The 25,716-nt window shown below is 40.7% G+C and overlaps 1 protein-coding gene across 5 annotated transcripts in view; it reads left to right on the top strand.

The window, feature by feature from the left end:
- IFT52 (intraflagellar transport 52) overlaps positions 1-25,716 on the top strand; it is a 37,513-nt gene that overhangs the window by 2,629 nt on the left and 9,168 nt on the right. For 4 of the 5 annotated variants that reach the window (XR_002822850.1, XM_004370335.2, XM_023724601.1 and 1 more), the window contains exons 2-10: positions 365-489; positions 1,152-1,239; positions 5,066-5,195; positions 5,488-5,563; positions 8,627-8,698; positions 10,468-10,594; positions 16,290-16,376; positions 17,615-17,683; positions 21,084-21,238. Coding sequence is in view for 4 of the 5 variants with exons in the window: in XM_004370335.2 (XP_004370392.1) it covers positions 365-489; positions 1,152-1,239; positions 5,066-5,195; positions 5,488-5,563; positions 8,627-8,698; positions 10,468-10,594; positions 16,290-16,376; positions 17,615-17,683; positions 21,084-21,238 (929 nt within the window). In the remaining variant the exon portion in view is untranslated. Of the gene's footprint in view, positions 1-364; positions 490-1,151; positions 1,240-5,065; positions 5,196-5,487; positions 5,564-8,415; positions 8,699-10,467; positions 10,595-16,289; positions 16,377-17,614; positions 17,684-21,083; positions 21,239-25,716 lie in introns of those variants that run through there. The other variant, XM_023724604.1, reaches the window with a different exon arrangement.

The raw sequence follows: 25,716 nt of genomic DNA, 5'->3' as shown, positions 1-25,716 counted from the left end.
TCCCAAACTTAATGGTAGTTACCCATTGCCTTCAAGCAGTGAGGAATCCATTTGGAAACATGGCCTGAGGGAACCAGGGTAGGGTGATGGTGGGGCGAGCCGTAGGGCTAGGATGTTGGGAACCCCAGCATGAGAGACAGGAGACATAAGGCAGGGTGGACTGGGTTTAGCCTTAGGTTTCAGCGTTATGATTATGCATGTCACTCTCAACCTTTGAGAATTCTAGGGATTTCATAGCTAGGTTGTAGCTGTATATTCTTTCTTGATAAATTGGAGGAAGTGAAGGCAACTATTTATTCCTTTTGAGGTCTCTCTTGGAATATTGTTTATTGTCTGTTTTTTGATCCCTTATTTTTTCCTTAAGGTGACCATGGAGAAAGAGCTTCGGAGCACCATTCTTTTCAGTGCATCCAAAAAGGAGATTTTTACCACCAACAATGGTTATAAATCCATACAGAAAAGACTTCGAAGTAATTGGAAGATTCAGAGGTGAGTGTATTGTTTTCCTTTCTGATTTCCAACATTAGTCTGCTGGTAACACTGAAAAGGTTGTTTAGGTGACAGCACAATTCAAAGATTGTTCAGAAGTAAATAGTTATTAAAATATCTCTTTTGTAAATTGGCAGCATATAGTCTCCCAAAACACAAACCAAACAATTATTCTAATTATATCTGTGAAATTTTTTTAATGGTTAAAGCTTTCTCAGGGTCTTTCAGTAATTGTTGTTAAAGCTGTGCAGTTATTGTGGGTTAACACTTCAGTTTAGGGAAAGGAGAAATGAAAATGAGAATGTTTCTCTGTCTATATGTTTGTGTGTGTATGTATCCCTGTTTTTTTTTATGGTAAGGATATGTAATCATATGAGCTGATTGTAGAGCTGACTGAATTCATAGTTAGAAGACTTCCCTGTGCTGTAGCATGCTTAATTTGGATGGCTTGGTTAATAGGCAGTGTTTGAGCAGAGGCCTGATGGCTCTGGGCCAGGCCTGTAGAGGGGATTCTCATTTTGGGAGAAAGACTGGAGCAGGTACCTCTAAGTCCTTTCTTCTCTGGGCCTCTGTGGCCTCTGGTTCCATACAGTCTAATAGCTAAAATAATTCATAAATTGGTTTAAATCATGGATCTAACACTTTTAAAATCATATTTCTAGCTTAAAAGATGAAATCACATCTGAGAAGCTAATTGGGGTGAAACTGTGGATTACAGCTGGGCCAAGGGAAAAATTTACTGCAGCTGAGGTAAGAAATAAAGAAGTATAGTGAGATGGTTAAGAGCATGGGCTCGGAAATCAAAGTTCCTGGATTCAAATCCCACTTCAGCACTTACTAACTGTATACCCTAAAGGGAGTCACTTTACCTCTCTTAGCCTGTTTCCTCATCTGTAAAAATGGGAGGACGTTAATTGTAAATACATCATAGGGTTTTTATAATGATTAACTGAGATAATCCATCCAAAGAGTTAGCAAAGTGCCAGACACATACCCTTTGCCATGTAGTCGATTCCAACTTATAGCGATCCTATAGGACAGAATAGAACTGCCCCATAGGGTTTCCAGGGAGTGGCTGGTGGATTCGAACTACCAAACTTTCGTTAACAGCTGAGCTCTTAACCACCGCCCTACCAGAGCTCCACTAGACACATAGTGAGGTCTAATTAAATATTACCCAGACTTCGCTACCATATTTTTGCTTTGAAAGTAGGAAAAATCCACTTAAAATTAAGCTGTTTATTTTATTTCATGGAACAGATGAGGAGTGATAAAGCAGAACCCAGAACACAGCAGAAGTCTTTTCACAGAGACTTGTAGGAAGTGCCTTGATGCTCAGGGAGGCTGTGGGGAGCAGGGAGGGTGAGGTGGAACAGACCAGTGTGGTCCCTAGACTGAGGCAGGCCAAGGTCTCCTGCCTTTAATATCTTTCTAAGAACCAACATTCCCTTGCTTTTTATTCTTCCAGTGGGCCTATCTCAGTGGCTAATACAGGTCTTCCTGAAGGGAGGAAATCACTGATTCCCTGGTCATTGCTTCTGGCCTCCTAGGACCAATAAAGGGTTCAGTTCATCCCTCAAGGTCTATATCATGCCACTTAGATGTTGTCCTGCAGAAGCATCTGTGATGGGACAGACATCATCTGTCTGACACTAAATACCTACATCAATCTAGACACTAGGTTGAAGAATCTTTCCCTGTTTTGTCCCTCAGTTACACTGGCTCATCAAACTTGCTTGGTGGTGGTCTTCAGTTACCACTAGATAACCAGGTGACCCAAACCAGTACCTCCCAACCCCATCAGACCAACATCCAGTTTTATTATAAATACTCCTTTATTTTGAATTGAAATGCATAAATAATATAACCAACCACCACTTAAAAAAAAAAAAAAAAGGTCAATATAATGTCCTAACTGTAATGTGAAAAAGTAAGAGAAAATGATTTATAAAAGAATATGGTCTTAGTATGGATTCTCTAGAGGAGCAAAACCAGTGAAGTGTATATATAAATATATGGAGATTTACTTTGAGGAAATGGCTCACACAACTGTGAGGGCTGGCAAGTCCCAAATTTGCGGGTCAGGCAGGAGGCTGAACACTTCTGGCTCACGTGGTTGCAAGGGCTGAGGAACCTAAAATCTGCAGGTCAGGTGGCAGGCTAAAGACTTCTGCAGGCTTATGTCCCAAGAACCAGAGATCACGTGATGAGAAAAATGTAGAGTAGAGGGAGAGAGAGCCCAAGAGCGACCCTTGCCTGAATATCCGTTCATACACTGGAGGCAGGTCACATCCTCAAGGAAACTCCCCTTTCTACTGATTGTGTGATCACATCAGATCACATCGTGGAGGTGATTACATTATATTACATTATGGAAGTCCAAGCAGTCCAATGTCTGCCAAACCACGAGAATCATAATTTAGTTGACACATAACACTAACCATCACAAATATACATACTTCAAATTGTAAATGTTTGAGCATACATACTCTGGAAGAATATGTATATTTCAGTTTGTAAATACTTGGGCATACATACACTAGAACACTTTATATTTGACATTTTGAAATAAGAGCTAAAAAGCACATAAAAACGCCAAGACTGGCACAGCTACAAATGCAGACTGATGCAGGTGTGTTGTATTGGCGACTCAGATCACGAGCTGCACTGCCATTGGTGACATGATTTTTCAAAACACTGAACAACTCCTGTAAAGTTCTGAACAAAAGAAAGTACAGTCTCCTCAGTTTACATGGTAGCTGTATACCTGGAAATTTGGTATATATTAAAACCATGTAAAAAAAATTAGTGTATTTATATGTAAATTGGAGTTAGATTCTAGATGGGTTTGTTTAATTTTCTCTACATGACTATCTGGCACAACATTCAAAGGTTGTGGGACAATTCTGCACTGTGTGGGACTGTTGTGACCATTGTAGGACCTTTAGCATCCCTGATCCCCACCCACTAAAATGCCCCTAAACATTAACGTTTGACAATCTAGAACACCTAACTATGTGGTTTAACTGCCTCCATTGCGAGCCAGTGGCTTGGATAATATAATGTTAGCAATATAAAATACCCCAAGTTTGCTGCCCTAGTACGTAAAATCTAATGGTGTGAATGCATTCCTATTATGAAGTCAGCCTCTAAAATTTAAGTCTGCAAAATTAATCTTTCTTCCTGTTTTTGCCATGGAGAAATATGAAGCTGTTAATTTGCACTGAATATCTGTTCTTTAACCAGAAGAGTTTGTCTTAGATGACTAGGTGAAGCCTATGGGAGCTCCTTCAACATCTGAAAAACTGTCATTACACACTGAATCATTGGTGTGGCTCTTTTTCCCATAGTGCCAAATGGCCAAGGGACACAGTGAACATCAATACCAACACCATATTCACTGTGCTTAGAAGACATGGGCAAATCCCAGAACAGCACAATCGTAAGTGCCAAGTCCCAGTAGGATTTCCGAAGCAAAAGCTATGTTCTGAGAACATACGTATTGCAGACTAGACCTGATTTGCTGTCACCAGTCAAGCTCTGTAAGAGCTCAGCTGCTAACCAAAACGTTGGCAGTTCAAATCCACCAGTCGTTCCTTGGAAACCCTATGGGGCAGTTCTGCTTTGTCCTGTAAGGCCCTATGAGTCAGAATTGACTCAGTGGCAATGGGTTTTTTTTTTTTTTTTTTTTTTTTTTTTTAAGTCATAGAACACAACAGATATTTAGGGCTATGTAGGAAAAGAAGTTTGACAAAGGCAGATGGAATTCAGTCTGTTGTGCAGAGCTCAGGATTTAGGAAGTTCCGCCTCATTTGGGAGAAAGCCCCCTTGGTGATGTTAATTGTATCACTGTGTTTTCTGTATCCTGGGGGGATATCTAGGGAATGTGGAAGAGCAAGAGGGGTATGCTCACCAGAGCTGGACTTGGCCAGTGGTTTCCAAAGTGGGTGCATATTATAAACCACTGGGATACCAGAAAGAAATCTTATTTATTTGTATTTTTTTTATCTTTAAAAATTTCATTTTGGGGAGTATGTTTTATAACTATAATAAATTATTACAGTATTATATCTATACACTTTATATACAAATACATACATGGACCACCCACCCCAGGTTTTCTCAGGCTGGATCAGCAAGGGGCAGCCCTAGACTTTTCTCCTCACATTCGCTTTGTGAAAGCAAGAAAGAGCTTCCAGGAGAGAATCAGACAACATGCATGACTCACTAAGGCTTGGTCAGTCAGTGACTTTGAACAGAATTCCTTCCTGGGGGTGGTATGCAGTGCTTTCATCCTGATCTCCTTGGGCCGGGGAAGCAGTGAGGAGAAGGCAGAACTGTGAAGTTCCTTTAGCTAATATTTTCCTACTTTTGCTTTGCCCGTCAGAGAGTCAACTTTGAAAATATCAGTTTATTTTGAGCATTTTGGAGCTTTATGCATTTAAATTTGAGTGCCGTATAGATTTGAAATGTTTGCTTTTTAGTTACCTAAAAGGTCTTATTTATAGTACTTTGGCCGCGTGTCTTTTGGGTGTATTCACAGATTTTTTTTTTTTTTTTTTTTTCCTTTGTGTAGTTTGAAGTCTTGAAGAAATATCTTGATGGTGGTGGAGATATTCTTGTAATGCTAGGAGAAGGTGGAGAATCCAGATTTGACACCAACATTAACTTTCTACTAGAAGAATATGGAATCATGGTTAATAATGGTAATTTTTTTTTTTTTTTTAAATAGAGGCATAGAGGCAGTGATTTCCTATTTATTACTCACATTGTAGCCCTCTGGGCCCAGAGGTACTGTGGAAAAGGCCCTGGGCTGAGGGTACATGATCTTGCATTCTGGTTTCACCAGTAATCTGAGCCTTCTGGGCCTAGGCTTCTTCTGTTTATAAAATGGGAGGGATTGGAATAGAGTTTCAGGGCTCCTTCCAGATAAAAGTTTATGAGTTTATAAAGTCAAACTTAGTCTAAAATGTACCTTTCCTTTTTTTCTCCTTAAAGATGCTGTGGTTAGAAATGTATATTACAAGTATTTTCATCCTAAAGAAGCCCTAGTTTCCAATGGAGTCTTGAACAGGTAAGCATGTTGAAGGCAGAAATGTTTTTACAAATGACTCATCTTTCCTATGTGACTCCTCCCTCATCTCCTCTCATGTTCTTTTCACTGCCTCTTCCTACTTTCTCACCTTTTTGTTTTATGATTATATTACTTCTTCCCATCCATCAAATTATGTTCCTCCCAGTTTTTGAAACGGTACTCTACATTTACCTTTTTTGTCAGTTAGAGGTTTTTTTAGTTGCAAGTAACAGAAAACCTGTTCAAATGGGATTATACAATAAAGGGACTTCATTGATTCATGTAACTGAAAAGCCTAGAAATAGGCCAGGCTTAAGGTATGGATTGAGGGAAAGATTCATGATGTCATCAGGGCTCCTGTTCTGTTTCTCTGCCCTTCTCTTGGCTCTGCTCTCCTGTGTGTGTAGGCTTCACCCTCAAGATGGAGAAATAGCTTTCACAGTTCCCAAATTCATATCTTCATGCCACAACATCTAGGGCAAGAGAGCATGCCTTGGTCCCAGCATTCCCAGCAAGAGTAGTCCTGAGATTTACTTTGTTGGAGCTGGCCAAGGCTGTATGTCTATCCTAAACCCGTCACTGTGGCAGAGAGCATAGAATGCCTTGATGGTATATCTAGGCGGTGTCTCCCCTCCCTAGAGCCTGGGATGGAGTCAGTTTTCTCTGATCTACTAGATCCCATAAATTAGGGTCTCTTGGGAAGTGGGAGATGAACGCAAGAACAGGGTAACATCAGATGTACTCTGTGAACTATTCCCTGTGTCCAAAATTATAACACACTTAAACTTCCATATGCCAAGCATTCTACTGAAGATACAGCAATAACTAGAATACGGACCCTGCTCTTAGGACTCAGTAAAGAAGAACTGATTGTAATATTTTAATGTTCAGAGCTGTGGGTTAGTTGTTGTTGTTGTAAGCTGGTGTCGAGTTGGTTCTGACTCACAGCGACCCTACATACAACAGAACGAAACACTGCCCAGTCCTGCGCCATTCTCACAGTCATTGTTATGCTTCAGCCAACTGTTGCAACCACTATGTCAGTCCATCTCGTTGAGGGTCTTACTCTTTCTCCCTGCCCCTCTACTATACCAAGCATGATGTCCTTCTCCAGGGAATGATCCCTCCTGATAACATGTCCAAAGTATGTGAGACATAGTCTTGCCATCCTTGCTTCTAAGAAGCATTCTGGTTGTACTTTTGCCAAGACAAATTGGTTCATTCTTTTGGCAGTCCATAGAATATTCAATATTCTTCGCAATCACCGCATTTCAAAGGCGTAAATTCTTCTTTGGACTTCTTATTTATTGTCCAACTTTGCATGCATATGAGGTGATTGAAAACACCATCGCTTGAGTCAGGCACACCTTAGTCTTCAAGGGGACATCTTTGCTTTTCAACACTTTAAAGAGGTCTTTCGCAGCAGATTTGCCCAATGCATTGTGTGTTTCAATTTCTTGACTGCTGCTTCCATGGGGGTTGATTGTGGATCCCAGTAAAATGAAATCCTTGACAGCTTAAGTCTTTTCTCCATGCATCATGATGTTGCTTATTGGTCCAGTTGTGAGGATTTTTGTTTTATGTTGAGGTGTAATCTGTCAGCAAGTGTTTCAAGTCCTCTTCACTTTCAGCAAGCAAGATTGTATCATTTGCATAACGCAGGTTATTAATGAGTCTTCCTCCAATCCTGATGCCCCATTCTTCTTCATATAGTCCGGCTTCTCATTATTTTCTCAGCATACAGATTGAATAGGTAGGGTGAAAGGATACAACCTTGACACACACCTTTCCTGACCTTAAACCACACAGTATCCGCTTGTTCTGTTCGAACGACTGCCTCTTGATCAATGTACAGGTTTCTCATGAGCACAGTTAAGTGTTCTGGAATTCCCATTCTTCACAATGTTAGCCATAATTTGATATGTTCTGCACAGTCGAATGCCTTTGCATAGTCAATAAAACACAGGTAAACATCTTTCTGGTATTCTCTGCTTTCAGCCAGGATCCATCAGACATCAGCAGTGATATCCCTGGTTTCATGTCCTCTTCTGAATCCAGCTTCAATTTTTGTCAGTTGCCTGTCGATACACTGCTGCAACTGCTTTTGAATGATCTTCAGCAAAATTTTACTTGTGTGTGATAATAATGATATTGTTTGATAACTTCCACATTCAGTTAGATCACCTTTCTTTGGAATAGGCATAAATATGGATCTCTTCCAGTCGGTTGGCCAGGTAGCTGTCTTCCAGATTTCTTGGTGTAAACGATGAGCACTTCCAGTGCTGCATCCGTTTGCTGAAACATCTCAATTGGTATTCCATCAATTCCTGGAGCCTTGTTTTTTGCCAACGCGTTTAGTGCAGCTTGCAGCTCTTCAGTACCATCGGTTCCTGATCATATGCTACCTCCTGAAATGGTTGAATGTCGACCAGTTCTTTTTGGTATGGTGAGTCTGTGTATTCCTTCCATCTTCTTTTGGTGCTTCCTGCGTCGTTTAATATTTTCCCTGTAGAATCCTTCAGTATTGCAACTTGAGCCTTGAATTTTTTCTTCAGTTCTTTCAGCTTGAGAAATGCTGAACATGTTATTCCCTTTTGGTTTTCTAACTCCAGGTCTTTGCGCATGTCATTATAAATACTTTACTTTGTCTTCTCGAGCTGTCCTTTGAAATCTCCTGTTCATCTCTTTTGCTTCATCATTTCTTCCATTTGCTTTAGCTACTCGATGTTCAAGAGCAAGTTCCAGAGTCTCTTCTGACATCCACTTTGGTCTTTTCTTTCTTTCCTGTCTTTTTAATGACCTCTTGCTTTCTTCATGTATGACATCCTTGATACCATTCCACAACTGGTCTGGTCTTCGGTCATTAGTGTTCAATGCATCAAATCTAGTCTTGAGATGGCCTCTAAATTAAGGTGGGAATTTAGAGCTGAGGGTGTACTTTTATTTAATTTTAAAAAGTTGTACGCTGAAAACTGCAAAATTCTTGCATCTAGTTCATGCTTACTATTAATGAATGCAGTGTAAAATTCTGAAGTTTTTTAAATAGATTTTTTTTTCTTCAAGGGAAATTAGCCGAGCTGCAGGGAAGGCTGTGCCTGGAATCATTGATGAGGAGAGTAGTGGAAATAATGCCCAGTGAGTATGTTTTCTGAGGCCTGATGAGGATTTGTCATTTTTAAGAGTTGTGTTTTTTTTCCTTCCGTTTTTCAAAATGAAGAGTTTTCCTTTCTGATTACAGAAGTAATTTTCACGAAAAAAACAGTTTAAACAGTTCAAAAGATAGAAAATAGAAGTCTTCCATTGCAAATCCATGCCCCCCCCCCCAAAAAAAAATTAGTCTTAACAGTATGGTGTTTAGGTTTCTAGATTTTTTTCATATATAACAACCTATATAGATACCCTGTTCTATTTGATGACTGGGTTAAATTGGATATATCTTAATTTATCCAACCAGTCTCCTATTATTGAACATTTAAGTGGTTTATGATATTTTGCTTTAATAATAATACCACCTAACATTTATTGAAAGAGCCCTGGTGGTGCAGTGGTCAAGTGCTCAGCTGCTAACTGAAGGGTTGGCAGTTTTAACCCACCAGCAGCTCTTTGGGAGAAGGATACGGCAGTCTGCTTCCATAAAGATTACAGCCTTGGAAGCCCTGTAGAGCAGTTCTACTCTGTCTTCTGTAGGGTTGCTATGAGTTGGAATCGACTTGATGACAACAGGTTTTTGGTTTAATGTTTATTGGGCACTTACGGTGTGTCAGGCAGGTATTAACTCATTTAATTCTCACAATAACCCTGTAAGGTTATAGATGACATACAGAAAGGTTAATTGCTCAAGCTGACACAACTAATAAGTGTCAAACTTAGATTCAAACCTAGACAGTCCACTCCAGAGCTTGTATTCTTAACCTCTGTTCTATATTGTTATTATAAACAAGTCAGATGGATTCAGTCTAGATACTCTAGGTCTTTGTTAGGACAGTGGAAAGTAGATGGACTTCAAGGCAGGTTTGCATGGAAGTATCCCAACCAAAGTGGGGTAAATACATGCATCTTTATTCATGTAAGCATTCAACTGGTAACATACCTTTCCAATGACAAACATTAATTCTTAGACACAGCACCAGCCAAATCTCTGAGGAGGGGGAAATATTTACCTCTTAGACTTTATTATAGGGCAGTGGTGGTTCAGCGGTAGGATGCTTACCTTCCATGTGGGAGACCCAGGTTCAATTCTTGGCCAGTGCACCTCAAGCATGGCTACCACTCATCTGTCAGTGGAGACTTGTGTGTTGCTGTGGTGATAAGCAGGTTTCAGTGGAGCTGGAAACTAAGACAGACTAAGAAGAAGGGGCTGGCAGTCTGCTTCTGAAAATCAACCAGTGTAAACCCTAAGGGTTACAACAGTCCAATCCCATTGTGCATGAGGTTGCCATGAGTTGGGGGCTGACTCAATGGTAGTTAACAACAACAGCCAGACATTATTCAGAGCAGTTTGAGTTCTTACATTTTCTCCTCACCCACCTCACTTTTTCTTTTCCTTCCCCAAAGCATGGCTGTGGGACTAGCTGGGGATATGAAGCTGAAGCCCTGAAATTTCTCCTCATGTATAGCCCTGGTTCAGTTCTCAAATGAGGCCCCATCATCTTCCTTTCCCACATAGGGGCTGATTTAGTTCTTCCAGTTAAAATCGCTTATACTTTCCTGTTAATTTACATATGTATTTCTCAAAATGTCTTATTAAACTTGCAGTTAGTCTTGTCCCAGTTTTTGAGTTATAAAACTAAAGCTTAGAGGAAATTTTTTTGTTTGATGATGAATTGCTCAAGATATGCTGAGATAATCTACAGAATTTTTAAACATATTTTTAAAAAATTTTGTGTGTCTTCAATTTCTTACAGGGCTCTCACGTTTGTCTATCCTTTTGGTGCCACACTGAGTGTCATGAAACCAGCAGTGGCTGTTCTGTCCACAGGCTCTGTCTGCTTCCCACTTAACCGACCCATTTTGGCTTTCTATCACTCCAAGGTACAGCCTTTCTTAGATAGGAGCATATATGCTATTTTTATTATTGAAATAGTAAGAAGTACTTTACCACTTCCAGAGAGGTTTCGCATATTTTTTCATTGCTTTTCATGACAATCCTGTGAAGAAGTGCTTTTATTATCCACATTTTACATATGGGGAAATCCTCAGTGGAGTCAGGGCTTAAACCTAGCTTATATATTTCTAAATCCAAAGCTTTTCCACTTGCACGAGACTGCCTGTATTGTAACTCTTTTTTTTTTTTCCAGTTATGGTAAGATATATATAACAAAACATTTGCCATTTCAGCCTTTTATACATGTACAATTCAGTGACGTTAATTACGTTCATCATGTTGTACAACCATTGCAACTGTTTTCAGATTTTTCCATCACCCTTAACAGAAGCTCAATACCCTCTAAGCAGTGATTCCCCTTGTACTGTAACTCTGTGGAATGTGAAAGTTGAAAACAAAGGATCAATAGTTGGAAAATATGGCCTTGGTGTGATAGAAATGATGCCAGAGATTGCATGATAGAATTTTGCAAGACCAACGACTTCTTCATTGCAAATACCTTTTTTCACCAAGATAAATGGCGACTGTACACATGGAGCTCGCCAGATGGAATACACAGGAATCAAATCGACTACATCTGTGGAAAGAGACGATGGAAAGCTCAATATCATCAGTCAGAATAAGGCCCGGGGCCGACTGCGGAACAGAATTGCTCATATGCAAGTTCAAGTTGAAACTGAAGAAAATTAGAATAAGTCCACGAGAGCCAAAGTACGACCTTGAGTATATCCCACCTGATTTAGAAACCATCTCAATAGATGTGACGCATTGAACACTAATGACCAAAAACCAGATGAGTTGTGGAATGACATCAAAGACATCGTATGTGAAGAAAGCAAGAGGTCATCAAAAAGACAGGAAAGAAAGAAAAGACCAAAGTGGATGTCAGAAGAGACTGTGGAACTTGCTCTTGAGCGTTGAGTAGCTAAAGCGAAAAGAAGAAACGAAGTCAAAGAGCTGAACAGAAGATTTCAAAGGGCAGCTCGAGAAGACAAAGTATTATAATGACATGTGCATAGGCCTGGAGTTAGAAAACCAAAAGGAAAGAACATGCTTAGCATTTCTCAAGCTGAAAGACCTGAAGAAAAAATTCAAGCCTCGAGTTGCAATATTGAAGGATTCTGTGGGGAAAATATTAAATGATGAAGGAAGCATCAAAAGAAGATGGAAGGAATACACAGAGTCACTCTTCTGAAAAAAACTGGTTAACGTTCAGCCATTTCAGGAGGTATCATATGATCAGGAACTGATGGTACTGAAGGAAGAGGTGCAAGCTGCACTGAAGGCATTGGCGAAAAGCAGGCTTCAGGAATTGATGGAATACCAGTTGAGATGTTTCAACAAATGGATGCAGCACTGGAAGTGCTCACTCATGAATGCCAAGAAATTTGGAAGACAGCTACCTGGCCAACCGACTGGAAGAGATCCACATTTCTGCCTATTTCAAAGAAAGGTGATCCAGCTGAATGCAGAAATTATCGAACAATACCGTTAATATCACATGCAAGTAAAATTTTGCTGAAGATCATTCAAAAGCAGCTGCAGCAGTATATCGACAGGGAGCTGCCAGAAGTTGAAGCCAGATTCAGAAGAGGATGTAGAACGAGGGATATCATTGCTGATGTCAGATGGATCCTGACTGAAAGCAGAGAATATCAGAAAGATATTCACCTGTGTTTCATTGACTATGCAAAGGCATTCAACTGTGTGGAACATATCAAATTGTGGGTAACATTGCGAAGAATGGGAATTCCAGATCACTTAATTGTGCTCATGAAAAACCTGTACATAGATCAAGAGGCAGTTCTTCGAATAAAACGAGGGGATAGCACATGGTTTAAAGTCAGGAAAGGTGTGTGTCAGGGTTGTATTCTTTCACCATACCTATTCAGTCTGTACGCAGAGCAAATAATGCAAGAAGCTGGACTATATGAGGAAGAACGGGGCATCAGGATTGGAGGAAGACTCATTAACAACCTGCATTATGCAGATGACATAATCTTGCTTGCTGAAAGTGAAGAGCACTTGAAGCACTTAGTGATGAAGCAAAGACCACAGCCTTCAGTATGGATTATACCTCAGCATAAAGAAAACAAAAATGCTCACAACTGGACCAAGAAGCAACATCATGATAAACAGAGAAAAGATAGAAGTTGTCAAGGATTTCATTTTACTTGGATCCACAATCAATACTCATGGAAACAGCAGTCAGGAAATCAAAAGACGCATTGCATTGGGCAAATCTGCTGCAAAAGACCCCTTTAAAGTGTTGAAAAGCAAAGATGTCTCCTTGAAGACTAAGGTGAGCCTGACACAAGCCGTTGTGTTTTCATTTGCCTCATATGCCTGTGAAAGTTGGACAATGAACAAAGAAGACCAAGGAAGAACTGATGCTTTGAATTGTGGCATTGGAAAAGAATATTGAATATACCATGGACTGCCAAAAGAAACAAATTTGTCTTGGAAGCAGTGTGACCAGAATGCTCTTGGAAGCAAGGATGGCGAGACTGTGTCTCACATACTTTGGACATGTTGTCAGGAGGGATCAATCCCTGGAGAAGGACATTGTGCTTGGTAAAGTAGAAGGTCATTGAAAAAGAGGAAGACGTCAGTGAGATGGACTGACACAGTGGCTGCAGCAATGGACTGAAGCATAGCAATGATTGTGAGGATGGTGCAGGACCAGGCAGTGTTTCATTCTGTTGTACACAGGGTCGCTATGAGTCGGAATGGACTTGATGGCACCTAACAGCAACAACAACAACAAAAATGTCATCCTGTCCATGACTGAAGGGTCTCACTGTCGATGTAAAGAGAACCCTTTCAGAGAAAGTTTGAGGTAAATTACACCAAATGACACAGAATCTTGCTTCTCTTGAAACAGAAGACCAGTTGTCCAGTTCTCATCCTGGAGACCCACAGAAATGTGGGAACAGGTGGTCCTAGAGGACACAGCTTCATTCCAAAAAATCAAAACCAGTTGCTTTTGAGTCAGTTTCAACTCGTGGAAACTGCATTTGTGTAGAGTGGAACTGCACTTCATAGGGTTTTCAAGCCTGTGACTTTTCAGAAGCAGATCATCAGGCCTTTCTTCCTAGGCACATCTGGGTGAGTTTGAACGGCTAACCTTTTGGTTAGTAGCCTAGTGCTTAACTGTGCCCCCCAGGGACTCCAACAGCCTCATTATGACCCCACTTTTCCACTGCCTATTAATTAATATTTTACTGAATTTACCCTCATAGAATTCCCTAGCTGACCTCCAGTCTTTCCTCTAGGGACCTCGATGCCACTAATTCCTTATAATCCTGTTTTTCTTTGTGGCACCTAAGTATTCCTTTCCCTGTCATATGTAAAAGCTCTGTCCTCATTTTATTAGCGACTGAATGAATGTCTCTGTTGTGTTTAAAAGATGACATTGAAACATAATTCATATAGCTATTACCATAATTAGCCTCTCCCAAGCAGCTGGAAGTGCTGTTTTAAAATTAAATGATTAGCAAATGATTTAAGATGTAAAAATAATAATTGTTTACATAAACTATCAATTTATTGGCACAAAAGTAATGAGGTACTATTTTAAGGGTCCTCAGGTAGTTTAATTCTGGAACAAGACTGTGCACAAGAGATTTCACCTGGCTTAAGAGTGGATTTTTATTGAACTTTAATTGAGCACAGAATGTGGTGATTCTCCAGAAACTCGTAAGATGATCATCTGGCCATTTCCTTGCCATTTTCTCCTCTTGGTGGGCTTTCAGTCCTGCCTTATAAATACAATCTCTTAGAGAGAGTGTTGCCTGTCTCTCTTAAGTTCGTGAGATAAGCTAGTGATGCCAGGGAGGGAGGCACTCCCCATCTTCCTGGAAGCCATGAGCAGGGCCAGGCTAGCACTCAGTGGTTCTGTCTCTTTGCCCAGTGCCATTGCCTTCATGAGCTTATCATGGTTCTTTCTGGATCTTTGATTTACTGGGGTAGACTTGTTAAAATTGAAGGAGAAAATTGGCCCTTGAGTAGATATGCTCTTGTGTAACTGAAACAAATTACAGACAGTTGCTGGGAAAGGAAGCTGAAGATAGTGATAGAATCTCTGTCAGGACAGAATAAATGGTTTAAAGGAAAATCTGTAATGTGTTTGAAATAAATAAGTTAGGGAAAAAGAAAACAATATTAAGGAAAGGAACATATAAGCCTAACTCAGCAGTAATGGGAAATAAAAGTTCTTCACTTTAACTTCTCTTCCTGTATTTACTTCTAAATATAGATTCATGTCACAGCACAGTTCATCTGGTCACTTCCCCTTCCTTTCTGTAGCATTCTACCAAATTGACTTCCTATTCTAAGTATAACTGATCTATTTTCAGTGGTTATGATATAGTAATAGTATTGTTGTTATTTTTCCTATGAATCATTTGCTTTTAATGTGGTGCAGGTTAAAGATTTTTTAATTAATGGGATTTGTGTATTTACATCTTTTGACTTCTCTGGCTTTGGTGTAATTCTTTTCCTAAGGGCTGTTATAGCTGTGCCTGTTCCTTCTATGTGATGTAACTAGGAAAACTGGTTTCATCTTGTATTTTTGATATTGTACTGTTTTTTCTTATTACAGAAGTAGTGTATGTTCATTGTAGAAAAATTGGAAAATACAGAGATGACGAAGAAAAACAGAATGCTCCCATAGCACTATTCCAAGGGAGTCCAGACTGACATTTTGATGATTTGCTCCCACTTTTGCTTGTGCCTCATTTTTGTTTATTTGCTCCACAGCCTTTAAACTAGGTTAACTGTACAAATTATGGTGTCCTGATGTTATGATAGAAGCATTTTCCCGTGTTACTGTAAGCCCTTTTATAATATATAATTTAACAACTGAAGGAGTCTCCATTATTCTTAATCGTTTTTCTGTGGTTGAACATTTGGATTTATTTCGAATTTTTTGTGATTATAAATATAAAATTGTGCATAGAGTTTTTTATATATTTCAGATTTCTTTGATGCATATGTTGACAGCTTCAGCAACAGTGTATAAAATAACTTATTTTACTGAATCCTAACCAACACTGTTTATAATAATTTTTTTCATATTAATCTGATAGGCAAAAAATACTTTGTGTTGATTTATTTAAAATTACTAATAGTAATTGCAAATTTTTCTTATTAACCAGTTATTTCTTTTGTTAAGTTTTCATGCTTGTGACCTGTACTCTGGTTGACTCTTAATTAAACACTGTTTTTGGTATTCATAAATGTCTTTTTGACCTCTTTGTATAGTTTTATAATGGTTCTTAACTCAGGACAGATTATCTTGGATTTGTTTTTCCTTTAAGATTATAATCTTCATCTATAAGGTAACCAACAAGGGAAAACTGCTATAGAACTCAATTCATGTTGCTTTTTGTTAAAGTCAAACAGAAAAATATCAAAGTGTCTAAAATGAGAGCAGGCTAGAATGTCGTTGTTATCATAAGTTGACATTTCTAGGCTGTTAAAACCTTGATGTGAATTGGCATCGATTTGTATAGAAGATAGCTGCTAACATGATTCTGATTATACATGTTCGGGGACTAGGATGCATGTGGCACATTTTGGGATCTGAGTATCTGACACTGCTTTTATTGTCATTGCTAGAACCAAGGTGGGAAACTGGCAGTGCTTGGCTCATGTCACATGTTCAGTGACCAATATTTGGATAAAGAAGAAAACAGCAAAATCATGGTGAGCCTTTTTCTTTCATCATTAATGTATAATGGTGTAGGTATGATTTTAATGTCATTGATACATTCAGTCATTTAAAAAATACAGATACATTCGTTTATTCATTAAAAACTAGCTATTCAGGGTCCAGCTATTCATATGCCAGTCACTAAGGATACAACAATGAGTCAGGCATAGTCCCTGCCTTGAAAGTTTATAGTACATTGAGAAAGCCTGAGAGACAGATAAGTAAGTCCGGAAAGATGTGAGCATATCTGAGCATGCCAAGTTGGGGTGAGAGCTGACCCTGGAAAGATGGTGAAGAGCAAGCTTGACATGGGCCTCCCACACAAAGCCAAGGAGCTTTAGCTGTATGCTGAAAGCCACCAGAAGCCCTTCTGGGTTTTCAGCAGGCATGGGCATAGTCAGGCCCCTCTGTTAGCTGTGTGCAAGGTAGGGTGGATGAGGCAACTTAGAGCTAGTTAGGAGGCTGGTGAAGTTAGCCAGGCAAGAAGGGATGAGCACCTGAATAAAAGTAGTGAAGGTGAGACTAGAGAGGAGGGTCTCACGTGCATGAGTGGTATTTAGGAGGGTCACTGATTTATTCAGGGAATGAAGTAAAGGAATTGCAGTTGCTCTGTCAGAATTAGTGTAAAGGAACCAGGTCATGTGGAGGATGATAGAGTGGGGAAGCAAACGTCTTTACATTGTGTGCAGAGCTCTACGTTGATGTGATTCTGGTGAATCACTCGCGGAAAGGAGAGGTTTCCACTGAGTATTTTCATTATTGAAATAAATTCCTTCAGTCTTAGGAACTAATTGTTTTGGGAGATCAATTAAAATCTTGTTTCTGTGGAATCAGCGTGAAGAATGTCTAGATGGCATTCCAGAGGGATCTATATATAATACTCTACTTTTTAAAGTTTTGCTTTTAAGTTCAGACTGTCCTCAGCACATTAAACAGGGATTGCTTCAGGACTGTGAACAAGGTTTAATAAATTTTCGGTTGTGGTTAGAGTGTCCTAAGATAAATTATAAATTTCCGATGATAAAAATTGCACTAGGGTGAGGAAAAACCTTTAAGTTTTCATACAATTTAACCAAGAGAAGGCTGGGCTATACTTTTTCAAATCACTAGGTCTGGTCCTTTTCCCTGTAGCATTTTTTTCTTGATTGATTTAAATCTGTGGTTCTGACCCTCTGCATTCTCAAGTAACCAAGTGTCTAATTCTGTACCTTTTTTTTTTTTTTAAATCCAGGATGTTGTTTTCCAGTGGCTCACAACAGAAGACATCCACCTAAACCAGATTGACGCGGAGGACCCAGAGGTAGGAGGTTGTGTATCAGTAAAGAACTCTTAAATGAAAAATGGGTCCAGCCTCTCAGCACAACTTTTAACAGTTCCAAGAAAATATACATCTATCTTGTCTGTAAGACAGAGGGAAAGAAGTGATGCTTTTTGGGGAATGAAGGCCCTGTTGTTAAAAAACAAACAAACAAACAAAAAAAACAGTAAATAAATTATATAAGTAATTAGTTGGCCTAAGCTTTTAAACTCAGTATCTATAGAGAAATAATTCTTTCAGAAATATGAAAAATAGAACAAATAATTTTTTATGAAGAAACAAAGATGATTAGAATTTAAGCTTTCAACTCTAATTTTATTGCTTTTAGAAATAAAGATTCTAAAGGCATTATGATAATATTTGCCAGACAAGGGAGAGTGGTGAAACCAGCATTGGAATAGGAACCTAATAACCTACATTCTAGGTCTGGCTCTACCACTAGTTCTTTGACCTTAAGCAGGTTATTTTTCACCTTTTTTCATCCTGGTTTTCTCACTTGTGATGTGAGACTGATACACCTGTGCTGTCTGCCTCATGGGTGATTGTGAGGACTAAATAGTAGATGTGAATTTACTTACTGAATGAAAAGTTGTAAAAAATGCTCTATACCTAGAAAAATTTATTTTAACATTTATACTTATCAGGTGCTGTATATCACATGCTTCCTCATAAATCATCCTATTTAATCGTCGTAATAGCACTGTGTGGTAGGTGGTTTTATTCTCATTTTTTTAGAGGAGGAAACTAAAATTCTGCAAGATTGCAGTGTGTTCAAATAGCAAGTAAGTGCAGGGCCAGGACCCAAACTCAAGTCTCCTGATTGAAAGTCTACTTATTCTACAATTGCTTCTTTGTTTCTTAAACTCCCAAATGTCAGGAAAAGGATTTCCTAGCCATGGATGGATGGAGACGGGTGAGAAGGCAATCAGAAATGGCTTATCCGCTGACTGCATCCTCCCACAGCTGAGGATGTGACCTCCCAGAGGCTGATTTGAGTTAGGAAGCAGGAGAGCCCCAAGTCTACAAATATTCCCTTCTATAGAAACATCAAGCAAATGGATATTTTGCTTAAATTCCTCCTGAAAAGTGATATAAGCCCCAAGAATAAAAAAATTGGGGTACAGTAAGGAATTCACTTTTCAGATCTCATAGGACCCAACTCTTGAGTGGATGCTTCTTGGGCAGCTGCCAGACCTAGTCAGAGTGTCATGGGTCGAGGGAGGCACGCTAAGGGATGTTCTGTGTGGTGCCTCTCTCATTCCTGCTTTCTAGTTGCAGAAACTGAAGTAAGTAAATTCTTCAAGGTCCCTGCCTAAATTAATACATGGCTGAGCTGTTATTAACACTCACGTCAGGCTGATTGCCGAGCCGGTGCCTTTTCTACGACTCTTTTGTTCACTGTCCACTGCACACGGCACTGGACTAGGTCGGGAAGGAAGCACTAATGGAAATCCAGTGGACGTTAATGAAGTAGTGTTTTTAAGGCCTTTCTCTAAAACTATGTAGTTTCACATATCTTCCAGGTTGGAGACCTAGTGAAAAATGTACTGTATATCTTAAGGCTTTGGAAAGTAGAATGCTAGATCCAGTAACATTGCAAAGTAAGAAATTTTGAAAGTCTGAACTTCCTAAGTATGATTTCAGATCAAATCTTGTTATATCAAAATGATTTTCAAACGCAGCCAATGGCTCAATCTCAGATGGTTTTTAGTAAAAGAAAATGGTAGCTTAATAGAGGTTAAAGAATTTACGTTAGAAGTTTTAACCTCAAAATCTGTCAGGAAGTCATGAAAACCAGTGGTCCTGGGAACATGCTTTTGTTTTTGTCCCGTCATCTAAGGCCATGATAGTTTTCTGAACTAGGTCTTAGTAGAAGGCCTCTGTGGAGAAAGATGAGAGAATCAGCCTGGGGACCTCTGGGGCTGCTGGCCCCTTACTGAGCTCTGTGATGTGTTCTGGGTGTGTGGCCTGGCACAGTCAGTGCCCTGCTACTTGCTCTCACCTTCAACCCACTGTCATATTAGAAGGAAAACAATCAGATGTTGCTGAGAAGGGCATTTGTTTGTTTTTGTGCCTCTATTGTTTCTTGTCTTAAAAAAGAGCTTGAGAATTGGGGAGTTTTTGACCTGTGGGATAAAGAAATAAGTGAGCTTATTCGTCTTGACTTTGTATTATTCTTGTATTGCTCAGGCATGTCTCCTCAGGTGCTGGAGCTAGAGAATGTAGAACAGTATGTTGCAAGTGACTTCAGAAGACCTATTTTTAAACTACTCCCACACTGGCCTTATTGGAAGTCACGGTTAAATGCAGTTCAAAGAGCCAGTTAGGAATAAACTTCTTGTCAGCATGCATTTGTTAAATTTAATGTATTTCTTGAATAGGTAATGTAGTCACACAGTTCAGCAGCAGAAGCTCACACAGTGGAGTTTCCTGTCTTTGCCCAGCTACTTTGTTCCCCACCCCAGTGATGACAATGTTAGCAGTTTCTTGTATATTCTTCCAGAGATGTTTTATACATATATAAGCAAACGTGTGTGTGTATACTGTCCCTTCTCCTTCCTTTACACAAATGGTATGATGTACACTGCTCTGCATAATGTATCTTGGGGATTTTTCCATATTTGCAGATATTTCCATATCTTCTTGTTTTCTTTTTAAGACTGTGTATTCACTGTTTGAATGTTCTGTACCAGCACACACGTGTATCAGCAAGGGCTCTTGGCAGTGCTGGAGTTATATCCTTGGCTAGATGAGAAGGGCTGGGATCTAGTGGACAAGTGGAGGGGCTGCCTGTGCTGGGATCACAGGCAGGTCAGACATGTAACAGGAGAGAAATCAGAGTATCCAGACCAGATGCTGGTGGGTGGGTAGATGTTGTAGTAGGAGCTTGTGGACTTTATGGTTGGCTCGATTTTCTCAGTGAAATAGAAAATAAGGTCACCACCTAAAACTGAGGAAAGGAAAATAGTTTCAAATATTTGAAATGACAAAAAGAGATTATTGCCTAGGAAAGTGGGGAAGTGAATGGATTAGGGAAGTACAGTGTGATCGCGGAGCATCCTCAGGATCAGCGTCATGAAATGAGAGGGAGACCAGTCAGTGTGGCTGTGTGTTTTCCCTCAGCTGTGTTGGGTTGTGTGTGTACAGGTGTGGGGTAATTGGAGAGTTGGATTTAGCCAGCACTGGGGTTTATCCAAGTGAGTTCTGTCCCTCTTTCCACATAAGGTTGGTTATTTAAAGTTTAGTTGTCAGTGATCAAGAACAATGAAATCTCTTGGCAAGAGAGTGGAAACATTGTGGATTTAGACCTGAGACAGTGGAGACTTAACAGAATAAATTCTTGCTCCTGCCCTGCTGAAAGGAACCCTCTTGTGGCTTTCAGATTTCTGACTACATGATGCTGCCCGACACAGCCACCCTGTCAGAGCGGCTTCGAGTGTGTCTGCAGGAGGGTGATGAGAACCCACGGGACTTTACTACCCTCTTCGACCTGTCCATTTACCAGCTGGATACCACCTCCCTCCCCAAGGTCATCAAGTCAGTACCTGTGGCTCTCAGAGCGGCACTGCACTCCGTTCTGAGTGTGTGGTTTGAAAATATGAGCCTGGGGACAGGAGTTAGGGTCATGGCAGATGTGGCATGCAAAACATTCCTCAGACTTTTATGATGAGGTCAGCGAAGACAGCTGGTAAAATGGGAGGGGGAGGAAGTTCATGCAGAGGAAACTGCCAGCAGTTATTAGCGCCAGCTGTGTTCCAGGCTCTGTACCAGGCATTTAGGGTGACCAACTCCTTCCTATTTTCCTGAGACTTTCCTGGTTTTAGAACAAAAGGTTTCACATCCCAGGAACATCCTCAGTCAGCTGGGATGGTTGGTCACCCTACTGGGACTCCCCATTGTTGTTTCATTTAATACTTTCACTAGTCCTCTGAGTTACTAGCCTCATTTCAGATTGGTTGGTCACCCTACTGGGACTCCCCATTGTTGTTTCATTTAATACTTTCACTAGTCCTCTGAGTTACTAGCCTCATTTCAGATGGGGAAACTGAGGTGTAAAGAAGGGACTTCCAAGCCAGTGCTTTACTTTGTTTTACTGCCTGCTTTGTTGTTGATGTTTTCCATCCCCAGTGACAGGGACAGCAAGTACCATTTTTGAGCATCTTTGGCCTGGCATGAGCTCTCCATCACCTGGATAGACCAAAGGCTGAGGGCACAGCTCCGGATGATTGTCTAACTTTCTACCCCTGCACTTACATTCGAATTCAACTCTTAGTGAGCATCTGTCGTGCCAGACACTCAGCCTGAAGTTTATGGTTTTACGGAGGAGGCAGACAAAAGTTGTGAAACACAATTATTATGTAAATGCTAAATGTGAAGTATAAACTAGAGACCATGGGCATAATGAAGAAAGAGAATTGGATTCTTACTGGGGTGGGGAGAGAAGGCTTTATGGAAGAAGTGCCATTTTTGCTGGACATTGATTATTTCAGTGTTTCTTGGGGGCCTTGTGTCTGCTTGGCACAGTGCCGGCCTCTGATCTTTAAGGGATGAGAAGGATTTCAGGAGATGGGTGGGGGCACTTAGCGACAGCGTTCTGCAGTGAGGTCGCTGTCTGAACAAGTCCCAGACAGTTGCATAGGCAGGGCGGGTCCTGGCAAGGGTGCAGCCTGAGGATCAGGGCCAGGGCTGGACCTCTAGAGGAGGGACTTGACTGAATCTTTGTTTCAGAAAACCATCCACAACCATTTCTTGTAGCAGTTCATACAAAAACTGGAATAGGGAAAATGTAGAGGTGAAGAAGGCAGCTAGGAAACTGTTGTCACAGACCAGGAGGGTGGAAAAGGTTGCTCTAGTAAGAGTAGTAGTGTGGTTCTGAGAGAGGTTTGGGGAGAAAGGATCTACGGGCCCGAGTGATGGAGAAGCCCAAGAGGCAACTGGTGATGCTGTTGGTTGGCACTGAGAATGCAGGAAGAGGAAAGATAGATGAGTTCTGTCCTGGGCAGTCTTTTTCTAACGTGGCTGAGACATTTCCCTGTGAAGATGTGCAGGTGGGAAGACTAGGGAGACACAGGGACCACACTAGAGTGGGAGTTGGGCTAGAGACAGACCTGACAGCTGCCAGTACGTGAGAGGCAGGAGAAGGCGGCCTGGGACAGAAACTGGGGAAAAGCAGCTCGAGGCGCAGGACAGTGCCTGTAGGGAGGAGTATCCAGAAGCCAAGGGAGGAGAACTGACATAGAAGCAGGGTGGCCCAGAGAGGGTCCACAGGGTTTGTTTTCCCCTTTTGTAACCATCAGACTTCACTACTCAGTTTGTTTAGTTTGTTTCCTTTCCCACTACACTGTAAACCTGAGGGCGGGAGCCATGTCTTGTTTAACTCTGAATCCTCAGTGCCTAAGGCAGAGTCCAGCACTTAGGCATTCAGTAAAGATGCATGGAATTAATGAACATGCTGCCGCTCTCCCTTTGCACTGCTTACCCATCCATCTGTTCATTCATGTCCCAGGGACTGTTTCAGGCTCTTGGGATACTTCAGGGACCTAAGCAGCACAAATTTGGCCCTTTTGGAGCTTACTTTCTGGGAAAGGAGATAAACAGTTTCTGTGTGGTGCTCTTAGGTATTTTTATTTGCAAGTAACATCATTTGAAAGCAGTTTCTATTTTTTTGAGTAAATGTTTAGTTAGGCTTTAAATATTTATGTCAATGATAGGGTGCTGCTCTGAAGTAACCTTTGTCCATCCTGCTGGATGTGAGGTAGAGGTGATAGAATAGAGCCCCTGCCCTCAGAGTTCATGGTCTGGTGGATTGGAGGTTGATGTATATGGTGGTGAAAATGCAGTGCCAGAGGTTGGGCCAGAGTGTTCTGGAAATGTATAGCTTAGCCCCATTTCACAGATTGTATTTCGCTTTGGCATTTATTCTTCTTCTCCAGACAGATCTGCCTTCTGAATTAAATTTTGAGATTAGTTTCTCTACCCACTTTCCACCCCCATCAAGCACATGTTGCCTACTGGTGGGAAGAAGAGTTGGTGGTGAGCTGAGTGGAGGAAGGGAAGACTTACTGGAGTGAAGCATTTGCTTCAACACATTCAGCTCCATTTGGGGGCACAAAGCAGAAAATCGGGGCAGAGATGGCCTCAGCAGCAGGATTCTTTGTGTGCAGGTGGTGGGGAACTCCAGAACTGCTTCTAATGACATTCTGCCTTCTGGGCAGACTGAGTCATTGGGCTTCTGGTTGGCAGGGATTGGTTAGGTCTGAGTTCTGATCGTGCCTCTGTCACCTTGTAGCCATTTGACCTTGGAAAGCTTCCCAAGTCTCTACACCCCAGTTTCCTCTTCTGTAAGAGAGTACATCCATGTTCCAGGGTTGTTTTGAGGATTAAATGAATAAGTGTGAGTGCCTTGCACAGGGTCAAGCATAACATGTGGCATATTATAGTTGGTGCTTGATAAAAGTTCTCTCTTCCCTCCCTGGGAATCTTCCATTCATTGCTAGGAAATATTCTCCCCAAGTATCTGGGAATAGTGGAGGAGATGACAGCAATAAGCTCAGCAAATAGCCTTTCTGTAGTCACAGACCTCACTCCTTTCTTTCTTTTTCCCCTCACTTTCTGAAATTATTCATACATAGAAGCTGGCATGAACTTTGTCCACACCCATTGACATTTGCTTTTTTTGCTTAATTTTGAAAGATCACAATTCATCTAAAATTTTAGTTGGGTGAGTATGTTTTAATTCACTCACCCAATTAGGCATATTGCATTGGGCAAATCTGCTGCAAAAGACCTTTAAAGTGTTAAAAATCAAAGATGTCACTTTGAGGACTAAGGTACCCGTGACCCAAGCCATGGTATTTTCGATCGCCTTATATGCATGTGAAAGCTGGACAATGAATGTGAAAGACCGAAGAAGAATTGATGCCTTTGAATTACTGTGTTAGCAAAGAATATTGAATATACCATGAGCTACCGGAAGAACGAACACGTCTGTCTTGGAAGAAGTACAGCCAGAACACTCCTTAGAAGCAAGGATGGCGAGATTATGTCTCACATACTTCGGACATGTTATCAGGAGGGACCGATCCCTGGAGAAGGACATCATACTTGGTAAAGTAGAGGGTCAGTGAGAAAGAGGAAGACTTTTGACAAGATGGATTGACACAGTGGCTGCAATGATGGGCTCAAGCATAGCAATGATTGTGAGGATGGTGCAGGACCGAGCAGTGTTTCGTTGTGTTGTACATAGGGTTGCTATGAGTCAGAACCGATTCGATGGCACCTAACAAAAACAATACCATATTTTAATTTGTCTCATTTCCAGAGGAGTTCAGCAGGTTATAAAAATAAGTACAATGCAAAAGGATAAAATGACTATCTGAGAGAATGGAGGCAAAAAGGAAAGCCAGAGTAGAACAATAACAGGGGTAAGATTAGCATTTAACTCTGTAACTCATCCTACAGCCATTCTGGCTCTCCTGCTGTTCTCTGACCCTTCTGGTGTTCTCCTTGCTCTTGCCCCTGCCTGGAGCACTTTTGAAGATAATGGCATGGCTCACTCCCTCCCTTTGTTCAGGGCTTCTCTGACCAGCAGCACTTCCTGCACCCTCCCTGTCTCCTGATTTGTTTTTCTTCTTAGTACTTACTATTACCTGGCTTCTTGTTTTTTGTATGTCTCTCCTCACCTAGAATGTAAGTTCCACCAGGGCAGGGACTTGGTCTCTTTTTTTTCACTGCTGCTGTACTCCTGGTGGGTAAAACTGCCTGGTACCTAACAGACATTTGGTAAATATTTGTTGAGTGAATGAGCACACAGAAGTGCATATCATACAGATCTATTCAATTGCCAGAAGCCGATTTCAGATTGACTCCTATCTTTTTTTTATTTTTTATTTTTTAAATTGTACTTTAGGTGAAGGTTTACAGAACAAACAGTCAGTACACATTGTTTTATGACATTGGTTAATAACCCCACGACATGTCAACCCTCTCCCTTCTCAACCTTTTTTTTTTTTTTG

This window comes from Trichechus manatus, unplaced genomic scaffold (assembly GCF_000243295.1).
Source record: "Trichechus manatus latirostris isolate Lorelei unplaced genomic scaffold, TriManLat1.0 scaffold00008, whole genome shotgun sequence".
NCBI classification, from domain to species: domain Eukaryota; kingdom Metazoa; phylum Chordata; class Mammalia; order Sirenia; family Trichechidae; genus Trichechus; species Trichechus manatus.
The sequence above is the reverse complement of the archived record's forward strand: the minus strand, read 5'-3'. Positions and strand labels throughout refer to the sequence as shown.